Source organism: Pistacia vera, unplaced genomic scaffold, assembly GCF_008641045.1.
Source record: "Pistacia vera cultivar Batoury unplaced genomic scaffold, PisVer_v2 Contig269, whole genome shotgun sequence".
Lineage (NCBI taxonomy): Eukaryota > Viridiplantae > Streptophyta > Magnoliopsida > Sapindales > Anacardiaceae > Pistacia > Pistacia vera.
Genome location: NW_022196078.1, coordinates 166723 through 179921, shown reverse-complemented (window position 1 = coordinate 179921; position 13199 = coordinate 166723). Strand labels below are relative to the sequence as shown.

General features: G+C 31.8%; 1 protein-coding gene across 1 annotated transcript; it reads left to right on the top strand.

Annotated features, from left to right (window-relative positions):
• Positions 1 to 6900: 6900 nt before the first annotated feature.
• On the top strand, positions 6901 to 10760 carry LOC116133395. Its single transcript, XM_031419098.1, has 4 exons — positions 6901 to 7116; positions 8052 to 8749; positions 9154 to 9993; positions 10491 to 10760. Exons 2-4 carry the CDS (start codon positions 8099 to 8101, stop codon positions 10572 to 10574), a joined length of 1575 nt encoding a protein of 524 aa, XP_031274958.1. The 5' UTR covers positions 6901 to 7116; positions 8052 to 8098; the 3' UTR covers positions 10575 to 10760.
• Positions 10761 to 13199: the final 2439 nt, after the last annotated feature.

Genomic DNA, 13199 nt, shown 5'->3' with positions numbered 1-13199 from the left:
TTGGACCAGTCAATTGGATTAGTGACGTCAACACATCTAGCGGATTGAAAATATCTAGCAAAAACATTCTTGCAATCTGGGTAGAAAACCTTCATTAATAACAATTCAAGATAAGTTAATATTTTATTAACAATTTTGTCCCTAAGACTAACAGAGTTACTTTCTAATCTCCATAATAGAGATGGCAATGGGCTCAACATTTTCGGGTATCCGGCCCAGTCCAGCCCGAAAGGGACGGGCTTTACCATAGGTTGGCGGGCTTGGGCTTGGGCCTGGGCTTGATTTTAAGGCCCGACCTTGGGTACGGGCCACGCATGGGTATATCTTTAGGCCGGCCCGGCCCAAAATTTTAGTATTAATTTTACTAATTTACCCTTATATTATATATTTAATTACAATATTATCCTATATATATATATCTATTTTTCCCAAACCCTAATCTCAATTTTCATCCCATATTGAAGGTTTAACATGTTAAAATTGCCTTTAAATGAGTTAGATGGGTTTGGTTCAACTTATAAAAGTGGATTTTACCGTAACATATTTATGTACAGTTAAAAAGTTAGTATAATCAAATATTATGGAGTTTTAATTGCTCACTTATTGCTTAAATTATTTGTGGAAATAGCTTCAATTAATATTTAAAAACTATTTCTAAAATTAAAAATATATAAAAAAATTGAAATTTATTAATATTTAAAAATAAATATTATTAAAAAGGCGGGCTTGGGCCGGGCCTACGGTTATAAAAAACCCGTCGAGCCGGGCTTGGGCTTTGCCTATCATACCCGTAGCGGGCTCGGGCCGGGCTTGGACCTGTGTCATGAGGTCGGGCTTGGGCCTGGGCCAAGGGGTACCCGGTCCCGGCCCGGCTCATTGCCATCACTACTCCATAACCTCCACTATTTGTCACACCGCTAAGTTTCTTAATCAATTCACAATTTTTTAAGATATCTTTAAACGTTTGATTTAGATGTGTCGTTGGCTTTATGTAACAAATCTAATATTTATGATCTAATTAAGCAATTCCTAGCAAAAGATTTCAAGGAATAATAGTTATTTTTGTTCATCTAAATTTTACAACTAATTTTTTTTTTTTTTCTGATGGCCATTCTTTCCATTTTTTTATATTTTAAAAGAGCTGATATTTAATTCGCTCCACTTACGCTATATACCCTCAACCATTGTTATTCCTAAAATAAAATTTTAGATAATTAAATTGAAAGTTCATAAAAGTTTAAAGCTAAAAAATTATCTTTACAAATAATCCCAAAAACATAATATTGTTAAAGAGCATAAAAACTATATAGATTAAAATAGCTATCAGTACTTTGAAGAAAAAAAAAAGAAGAAAGAGAATAATAAATTTATATGTGAAGCAATGGAAAACTTATAATATTGTATTGCTTGTAACTTGCTACATCCCATTACAAATATTCTTCATCTATTAAACTATCTTTTTATTCTAAGAATGATTTGAATAATATTATAAAAAAAAAAAAAAGGTTGTGAGATAATAGTAAGGTGGCAAAAGTATTTGTAAAAAATAGAAAATTAAAGTTATTTTAATAATTTAATACAAGAATCAATTTCTTGTTATAAAATTTAGTAATAAGCTGAGATTCTTTAGGTCATTAATAGGGGGGGTGTCAATAGACCCATTCTAACCTGAATAGGAGATTTGTGAAAGAGTGTTATTATTTGAGCCCCGTCAAAACACTTTCTAAGCCCCATAATAAATTAAATTCATTAAATAAATTTAAATATATATTATATTCCAATATTAGTCTTATCTTCTTCCTCTCTTATTTTAACCTTCATAAAAATATCTAGATCTCAATAATAAGTATCATTACACAAATCTCTTTAAACTCTATTTAATACAGAAAATAACACTCTAAGCTTAATTAGGTTTATTTTCTTCAATTTAAAACTTAATTTAGGGATTTTTTTTTTTTTAACACTATTTTTCCCAAATCAAACTTAGTTAGGGTTTTTCTTTATATGTTTTTTTCCCCGATTTTCTAATTTCAACTTATTTTCTAATCCCATTATTTTTCCATAGTTTTAGTATTATATTTTTATCAAACAAACAAATTTTTGAAACAAAACAAAAGGTTTAAATAATTATGAAAATTTAGGATTACATAATTAAAATTTAGGGTTAAGGTTTATGTAAGATTCAATGTTAAAGATTAAAACAAAAACATAAAATAAAGTATGAGTGTATTTAGAAATGATAATGTTATTTCTAGTAATTTTAATTAAGGTTACAAAAAATAAATGAGGTTGAAGACCAACTAGGTGGGGCTAAAATTTACTTTCCTTAATTTATTTGGGTCTAGGTGTGCCCTTTTGTACTGATAATGTAAGTGCAGGTGTAGTCTTTAAGAGGAGTAATGTTATTTAAGCCCGTTAAATCTTTTGTAAACCCCATCAGTAATTTTTTAAAGTTATATATATAATTTAATTTTAAAATTACTAAAAAGCACCTTTATATCACAATTAATACTGTTCATGAATTACTTATTCCACTCTTTATTTCAATGAAATAAGATGTTTTAAAGTGATACATATATATATATATATATATATATATATATTCAAATGTTGGACGTAGTTCCTTAATCGAAACAAACCAGGGTAAATCAAGTGTCCTTTATTTACTTTTCTGTTTATTTTATTGCGTGTGTTTGGCTGGTGTTTCAAGACATCTTGCCGGGTTTCATCCTGGGCCAATTATTAAAACATTGATATTATACATTGAATTCACAGAGAGAAAGATTAAATATGTACATGTTGCGCAGGAAATCCGAAGAGGATAATCTCTATTAGGAGAGAAGATATTTAGATTGGCTCAATTTGAAAGGAATATATTTAGATTGACTTGGATTCCAACTAAGGAAGCCGAAGATCATGCAACTTTCTAATCCTATGTATTTGAATCTTACCTCAACTCTATCATGTAAATGAGTGTTATATAAACCCATCATAACTTTTTTTGTTGGGGTTGGACAATTATTCTAGGAAAAGATTCATAATTTGTAATTCTCATTCAATAAGAGAAACAGTGAACATAGGCTCAAGATTTAAACTTACTGAACCACTTTAAAAATTGCCTCTTGTCATCACTCATTTTTGCTCTTCAATTATTCAATTGCTGGTTTATACTAAATCACGTACACATCTATTCCAATTCCGTCAAGGTTAATCGGATCTCTCTTATTGGTACAAGTTTTCGCATTAACATTTTGGCACTAGAAGGAGGAGCTTGAACACTCCGAGCTCTCTTTGTTTTCCGGCATTTTTTTTTCCCATCTTCCAACAGCAAAAAACTAGCCATGGCTACAACCCATGTCACCAAATCCAACTTTGGAATTGAAGTCATTGACAGATGGGGAGTATTGAGCATGATCAAGTATGAGTCTATCAAAGTGATAAACATAAGAGTTGTAGATCTTCGAGTAACCTTTCTAACAGTTTGAGAATCGTCCAAATCCGAGGTCTACAGCTCAAGTTATTGTCAAATTACTAAAGCATTTTCCAAACTCGCTATAACTCATTAATAAGAGCGTGAACTTGCCATAACTAGTTAATGAAGTATGAACTCGCCATAACTCATAAATGAGAGCGCAAACTAGCCATAACTCGCTAATGAGAGCGTGAACTTGCCATAACTCGTTAATGAGAGAGTGAACTCGCCACAACTCATTAATGAAAGCGCAAGCTTGAGCATGATACAGTTTGAATATGGTGCAATGTTGAACATAAGAGTTGTCGCCCTTTGAGTGAGCTTTCCAATGGTCCAAGAATCGTCCAAATCCAACGTCTACAACTCTAGTTATAATTAAAATACTGAGGTATGTTCCAAACTCGTTAATGAAAGTGCAAAACTCGTCGTTTTAGAGCTCGTCATTTTAGAGCTCATTTTGAGATCTCTTCATTTTAGAGCTTGTCGTTTCAGAGCTCATCATTTTAGAGCTCGTCGTTTTAGAGCTCATCATTTTAGAGCTTGTTTTGAGATCATTTTAGAGCTCGTTTTCAGAGCTTGTTGTTGATAGCTCTTCATTTTAGAGCTCGCCGTTTTAGAGCTTGTTTTAGGAGCTCACATTTTAGAGCTTCTTTTTAGAGCTCATCGATTTAGAGCTCATCGTTTTAGAGCTTGTCATTTCAGAGCTTATCATTTCAGAGCTTGCCATTTTAGAGCTCATCATTTTAAAGCTCGCCATTTGAGAATTCATCATTTCAGAGCTCGTTGTTGAGAGCTCATCGTTTTAGAGCTCGCGTTGTAGAGCTCATCGTTTTAGACCTCGTTTTCAAAGCCTATCATTTGGAGCTTCTCGTTCCTGAGCTCATCATTTCTGAAGCTCATAGTTTTTGAAGTCCAAACTCGCACTCAAAAAACTGGAGGGTTATTGTTGTGTGGGAAATCAGAAGATGATAATTCCTTATTAGGATAGAAGATATTTATATTAGTTTAATTTGGAAGGAAGACATTTAGATTGACTTAGATTCTAACTAAGGAAGATGAAGATCATACAACTTCCTAATCCTACGTATTTGAATCTTACCTCAACTCTATTATGTAAATGGGTGATATATAAACTCATCATAACTTGTTTTTAATTTGTTCTGGGCATATTATATTTCTCTTGTAAGCTCTCTAAAAGAAATAAGAGAAACCGTGGATGTAGACTTAAGTTCTAACTTGCCGAACCACTTAAAAAATTGTTTGTGTTATTTACTTTACTGCATTTTTACATTCAATTGCTAATTTTTCTTAAATCACGCACATATCGATTCTAATTCCGTTGAGGTCAATCAGATCTCTCTGATTGGTACAAGTTTTCATATCAATAGTACAATTTTGGAATAGTTAAAATATGTTCACAAATTAATTTTCAAAAATAATTTAAACAATTAATAAGATTTACAAATAAATGTAGTAGGACTTAAGTAACGCCACTCTTCAAATTTTCAAATAGGAGGTTGAAGCTCCCATCTATCCAATTTTAAAACTCTTAACTAATAGACATCAAGTCATGGGCTGGATTATCAAAAAAACCACATCCAATTACCCACACAAACCATGTCCAGTTAGCAAATAACAGCCCATCGGCAGCCAGAAGAAAGAAAACCAAATTACGGCCATGACAAAATTATCTACGACGGTTGAAATCAGGGGGAATTCAGAAGAATTCAGAAAGTTAAAATTCATAGTAATCCAAGCATAATGTTTAATTGCATGTAATGCCCAATTAATTTAATTAGTATTTGATTGTGATGGGTATGTGATTATAGTTGAGTTAATTAACATTCTTAAGAATTACGTTTTGTTGATGCCGAAAACTCGCAAACCGAAATTCAAGATTTCATATATTTTCTAAACTAATAGAGTGTTAATTTACTAATTGCAATCTGTCACCGATAATACATAATAAGTTTGGCTCTTTTTGAGAGAATTTACTAAATTTATTTATAAATAATACATGTAAAAACCTATTCTCAAGTGTTCCTTAATTTCCTATAAAAAATATTAATGGAATTGAAAATTGTATCCTTTAATCCTAGTAACAAAATAATAATAATAACTTATTGTGAAAAATGGGATATTATAACCATAACAACGAGTGTTTAAAACCGAGTGGTTGAAAGGGAAACAATTATATGAGAAAATATTGGCCATTCAATATCAAAACTACCATATGAAAAGCTTAGGAAAAATTAGATGAGGAGGGAACCAAATTTGTAACATTATATATATATATATATATAATCATGAGGTATAGGCTATATGACTGCCATTTTGAAGAGGTAGAATTCCTTTATTTTGCCACATAGGCAAATTGTCTAACACTTGACTGTATTTGATTGGTGCTGATTTAGATTCTTGACATTTAGCTAAATGTTATTTGTCATGATGTGGCATAGTTTAACGAGTTGAATTCGATAAAAATATAGTATATGTGGCTTCATATGATTGATTTTTAATATTGTTTATCATTAATGACAGATGTTAATAACCTTATTGATTGTTGTTTGTTATAAATATTATCATTTTATATAGAAATAAATTTATGTGAATTTAAAGGGTCATATACATTGTATCTCATTCACAATATATTTATGTGAATTTGCAAGGTTTGTGAATATGAATGGTTTGTGTGGCATCATGAGCACCCAAAGGTCTTAACATGTGTTATCATGTAATTGGGGCATCCAAAGGCCTTGACATAGTGAAATATTATTAAATCTTAGGCATAAGCTATATGATGACCATTTTGAAGCTTTAGATTTCCTTTATTTTGACACACAGGAAGGTTGTTGGACACGCCACATCATGTAATTCGGTCATCCAAAAGTCTAATTACAAGCTTGATTATTGTTGGACACATGGCATCATGTAATTGGGGTATCCAAAAGTAATTATTTTATTTTGACATGATGAAATATTATTGGACACATGACATCATGCAATTGAGGCATTTAAAGGTTTTGACATGATAGAACAGGTGACATCATGTAATTGGGGCATCTCTTAAAGCATAGACTATTTGAACGCCATATGGGATTCTAAAATTGACGCAAGGCAGCTCTTAGACAAAGATATTTCAGTATTCTTTAAAGAAGGTTGTCCAAAGGATGCATTGTATACCATCTTTCTCTCTCACAAACACACAATATTCCACCTGTCCAACACCTTACTAAAGTTTACCGAGTTAAATTTCAGTAAATATATAATTGACTGTCAGAAACACCTGTCCAACACCTTACTAAAGTTTACCGAGTTAAATTTCAGTAAATATATAATTGACTGTCAGAAACAACAATAGAATTTATGAGATATTCCCGGTAGCTTAATTCCATTTTCTCTTAGAATAATATTTCTCTGTTACAGGAAGAACAAAAGTCGGGTCAAGGACTGGATTGTTCATTTCTTCTCCCTTAAGAATTTTTGCCTTTAAAAAAGAAGATGCTAAAGATAATGTTCCACACATGTACGGAGGTACCTTTTTACTTACTTTAGACTTCTCTTCTACTTTATTTTCTCCACTCTCTGTTCTCTGAATCCTTCATCGAACTTCTCTCCAGCAACAGTAGCTTGGTGATCAGCAGGTACTATATATGTTTTCTTCAATTACTTCTACTGTTAAGTTCTTGAGCATTTGAGCTAGAGTTAGCAGCATGACCATATGGGCTGTTCTCTGTAGAATTATGACTTGTATTGGTTATTTAATCTTAGCTTTTATTCATCAGTGTTTAGAATGTCTTAATCAATATTATTTCAATCCCAGAAAGCTCTAAACATTGAAGATTTTTACAACTTGTAAACTTTAATTAATCATCAAATTACACATCTCCACCATCTTCTTGTGGGTTCCCCATCTCCATTTTAGTTTTTATTTTTCTGATGATCTGCTTTTATAGCCCATTGAACTCCTTTACCAATTACTTCACATCATATTTCAGTAAGTTCATGTAAAAGTTTGTATAAAAAATAGTTTGCTCAGTGATTTATGTTTTTCTTAATGTATATATTATTAATAGCGGGCGAGAGTGGAAAGGAGAATAGGATTTCCAATCCCATCCGGAAATGGATTTCGGGTTCAGTAACAGAAAGCTATACTCAACTCACTCTAATGGGACAAGTCCTTAAATTTGATGTAATGCTAACCGTCATCTATATACTTTCATTTTAGAGTTAACCATTGTCCTTATAAATGATACGTTTTTGGATTCTTATTTGTCTCTATTCGTGAGTCGGATTCATGAACAATATGTATGTGAACATTCTGGACTAAGAATAAGTTAGTAAATCTTCCAACCTTGTGTAGATCAGCTTGAATGAATTTATCCTTTTCCTTGTTTCAAGAAAATGGCTATTTGTTGGGGTTCTACTTTTTGCAATTAAATTTTGTTTACGAAATCCAATAATTACATATGCTATTATCCAGAAAATGAAGTTTTGCATAGATTTCAGAAATTCTTGAAGTGTATTAACACAAGGTTTCAGGCTTAGATAAGTAATTGATTAACCATTGATTTTGCAGGTTGTATTCAATATTTGAACAAAGCAAGATTTGAAAGCATATACTCAATGGCTAAGGAAGAAGCAAAAGCAATTAGCTTGAAGGCCTTGGTGGATAAAGAGAACAATAGAGTTATATTTGCGGAAACAGATGAGGATTTTACTGATGTTCTCTTTAGTTTCTTGACAATGCCCATGGGAACAATCATCAGGCTACTTTCTAATAATAATCAACCACCACCTGTGGGAATAGGTTGCATGAACAATTTGTATGAAAGCATTAAGAATCTTGACATGCTGCGTTTCCGGAATGAAGCATGCAAGACCATGTTGCTATGGCCCAAAAGCGGCGCTGCACCTCAAAACAAGAGACTAAAATTGCAAATTGACGATAGCGAGCTGCAGAGGTACTTCTTGTGCAATAGGGATTGCACCCTTAATACGCACAAGTTACTGAGTCTCTACCCTAATGCTGTTTGCGAATGTGGAGGGCTCATGAATAGGACGATCGAGTTGTCAGAGAATGATAATATACAGAAGTCAGTTTCTGATGCTCGAGATAGAGGAGTGTTTGTTCAAGGACTGACCCAATTTATAATAAGTGATGAATTACAAGTAAAGCCCTCATCAGTAGAAGCAAGCCTGTCTGTATTATCCAAGCTAGGTTACATGGACTTTAGCACCATTGAGGAGCACAACATCGATATAGGAGTAGATGAGGTAACTATTTAATTCTTATTCTAAATCTAATAATTTTATCAGATTCTGCACTTATTTTTAGTTAGAATGGATTTATATGATCGAACTTGGTACATTTATTTCTTCATCAGACCAATTTTTTACTCATGATGAACATCTCCTGGAAATAGTTCACCTTCATCGCAGTTTGCTTTTTTAGAAGTAAATGATGGGGATTAAAAAAAAGAGAGGAAAAAATGTTTGCATTCAAGCTAAAAATGTCAGAAGATAACTAATCAAAAGTTATAATTGGCAAATGGTAGGGCTTCTGAATTTGATCTACCATGATCTTTTAATATATTAGCTCTCTGAATATGATTAATAATTTCACAATTTCTTAGATAGCTGAATTGTGGTTGTGTTCGTAACCTAATGCATTCTTTCAGGTTCTCGCTTTGCTCAAGTGCTCACTAGTGTCAAAGACACCGTTGACAGAAACTCTGTTGAAACAAATTTCAGCACCAAAGTTCGGCGAAGAAGATTTTGATCAGAACATCTATGTTGAATATAAATTACAAGAACCCGAATCAAATGTGGCTGAGAATATTCATGACAAATTAGATTTTGATCAGAACATGTATGTTGAATCTAAAATAGAAGAATCAGAATCAAATGTGGATGGGAGGATTCATGTAAAGCTTATCATCAGCAAATCCAAGAATATGGTTTGTTATGCCGAAGCAAGTGAAAAATTTGTTGATTTAGTCTGCAGTTTTCTCACGATTCCACTTGGTTATATTATAAAAGAAATGCAGAGTAGCATTTCAAAAGGATCCTTAACTCACCTTTACAATAGTGTTCAGGAACTCGATGTTGAGAAATACTTGAAATCTAATGATCACAAGGATATGCTCATCAGTCCAAAGCTCGCCCCTGATTTTAGCTATGAGAAGCATCCTTTAGGCATTGAAGAAGCTTTGCACCCAACATACTCTTATGGAGAATATTGGCAGTATAATTATTCTTATCCAACTCAATTTCAACTGACACTTGATGGTAAAATCCCTTCTTCTTGGAGAAGCTCAATTTTAACCGTCAAGGATCCTAAGTCTCATTTTAAAGAAGCCACAAATGGAGGATTTGTGACTGGACCAAAAATGTTTACCTTATTCGACAATTTGATCATCACACCCGTATCTCAAATCTCAAGTCTGTCTCTTCTGAAGAAATTGAAACTACCTTTAAGTGATATTGAGGTGCGTGTTGTGCATGTGGGCAGTGAGGAGGTAAGTTGACATAAATATTTCAGTATTAAACTCTAAGAAAGCATCCCATGATTTCTGATAGTAGTTTATTTTTTTACTATTTTGGCATCTTCTTATAGAAACGCATGGTGATTTTGTCATACAACCTGTAAGAATTTCTTCGAAATTCAAGCCCCTATGATTTAACTTTTCTTTGATTTTGCCTAACCTGCTAGAATGTTACTATTTGAAACCATAGAGTATGATGAGACCAACTATATATATCATTTTTATTTTCTTATTGCAAAGCATTATTCTGTGATATAATCACAGAAATTCACCCAGCATGCACCGAACAATATAAACTATCATACATGTATTTTAAGGTTTTTTTCTCATACTACCAAGAGCATTAGAAGTCCTATTAGCTTTAAAGTAACAATGAATTAGCTTTAAAGTAACAATTATATTATTTTTATGTTGTAAGGTTTTAGATTTACATATTTTATCCGTACCTGATATTATTTTTATGATGGCAGGCTTCATGTCTATTGATGGCTTTGTTTGTGTCTGAATCTGCTCTAACCAATGCCTTCCTTAGAGAGCCAAATCCAGGATTTTGACGGTTCTCCTCTATTAGATAAAACATGGCATGTTGTTTATAATCAGAAGCCTATGCATAATTATGTCAGAATTTGTTTTGCACTGTCAAGCTTAAAGGTTGTTGCATTATCATTTAAAAGTAAGTTTCATTCCAGTTACAGTATTGAGTTTGCTACAAAAGTTCCTCATTAATAAGGAAAAAGCATTTGGGTGTTCATCTGTCTCAGTCTCAGGTACAAAATGCAAAACTTACCTACTATTAAATCCCAAGTGCCCCAACAATTTTGAAAAATATTAATCAGCACTCTAAAACCATAACCAAACATATATGCCAAACTGGAAAATAATTTAATAAAATAATTTATTACATGATTAGACGATAAAAAAAGAGAATATTGTCTTAAATATTCTTTCCTGTAAGTAATTAATCTTGTGGAAGATTGAATGAAATTATTCATTTTGCATAATTATTTTAAATTGAATGACATTAAACATTATATTGTGTTACAAAAACTCGCAATAACTAGAGATATTCAATCGGCCTTGACGGGATTGAGTAAGATGTGAGCGTGACCTCTTAAGGATCAACAAGAAATTGAATTGAACAATTAAATAAAAATAAAAAACAATTTTAAATCAAGCTTACGACCACTATTCTTTTATTATGTTTGCCTTACAAAACAAGTAAGTTCCAACTATTGATGTATGTCGGATCCAGACATATATTAGGTGAGTTCCTAGAGGTATTGTTCGCTTTGGACTTTAGGGCCCATGCAATTTTGTCCTGAAAAAGTGCCTCTAGGTGTAGGGACGTAGCCAGGATTTTTATTTAGTGAGATCAAAACATCTAAGTTGATAAACCGAAACCCCAAATCTTGGAACTTAAGTTTTTCAAACAATTTCTATTAATCTAATAAAATTCAACTCATAAACCTATGAAAACTCATTAGTCTAGCTCTAAATATCAAGTAATTAACCAAAATATTAAAATTAAACTTAATAACTAATCAAAATTTATCAAACCCAAATTAAAATAATAACTAATTAACTTATATCTCATCACAAACGAGATCAAATCAAAACCCACATCAAAATTTATGAATTTAATCTTTCAATTTTAAACCCATTTTATTAAACTCAACAAAAATTCATAATTCATTATCTTTCATCAATTAAGAAAGCTAAAAGAAAAAAATTTTAAGTAAAAATAAATAAAAAATGGGCATTATCTTTCTTGTAATCCAAAAGATTAGTATTTCTTGAGTATTCAACCAAATGAAAAAAATAATAGAGAGAAAAAGAAAGAAAATAAATCAGAGAGAAAAGTTAAAAAAGTGTTAATTAATAATTCAATTTTATAGGGTCAATAACAAGTTAAATGGGACAAAATTATAAAATTCATAAAACATTTAGACTTTTTTAAAATGTTGAGTGGGTTCAATTGAATCCGCAACTCTCCATATGGCTATGTGATAGTAAATATATTTTTATACTATATAAACGATCACATCCTTGTCTCCTAATTGATATATGATTTTGATATCAACACATTGTAATGACTCTCAGTGTAGGAATCAAATTTCTGCCCAATGGGCCAATACTGTAAGAAAAACTTTTATTATCCCAAACTGACAATTACATTTACAAGAATCTCAATAGGAAGAGCCGCTGAGCTACAGATTTCAACACTATTGATTAATTGTTGGCCTATTGGATGAGATTTGACTCATTCTTTGAGCAATTTGTCTGTTACTATCTTCAACACTTTCTAATTGAAAGGTGATCAAAATAACCTATGAAAAAACTCGACCTTGATGCATATTATTTAATATATTTCGTTATTATATTATACTTCGGTCCCCCAGAACAAAATTCGTGTTAAGGTATTGGACTCACTAGCATATCACAGTAGAAAGTGGGTAAAGTTAAGCTATAGTAATTTCAAACCGAACTTTAATTAATGAAGTGATTATTATTTTTTAAATTTAAAGCGTGTTTATATATATAAACACATTTTTACAAACATGTATAAACAAAATAACGTGACATTATTATTTAATTGATCATCATGTAACCATCAAAGTATTAGGAACCTTCGGATACTTGGACCCAAAGTATTTCCTGTCAAGCCAATTCACTGATACAGTTTTGGAGTAGTCCTTGTTAAGCTTTAAACCAGACAAAAACCAATATCGTCAACAAGCTATAAGATAAAAAAAATCAGAGATACCTCACTAGAATAAATTAGGAGATGCAAATAATTCATTCATTAAAATCATTGATAAATTGAATACTCCCCAAACTGCAGCATCTGTATCATATACTGTATCATCTCAAATTCTACTAGCCAAGTATGCATACAATTCCCCATTCATGAGAGTGTCAACAGAAGATTCCGAAAAGAATGAAAAAGCACTAATTCGATAAACATAGTCTAAAGAGTAAATTCACCTAAATCTCTAATGCATGAGAACATAAAGTACACAAAACCATTCATAGTAACAGAATATAGTTTGTTCAACTCCAAGGAATTATCTACATTGTGGTAGCATAGTATTAGTCACCCAAGAACAATTTTACGTATAGGATTCAGCCGTGATCCATGACAAACTTTCACAATAGAAAAAGAACATTCTTGCATAGAT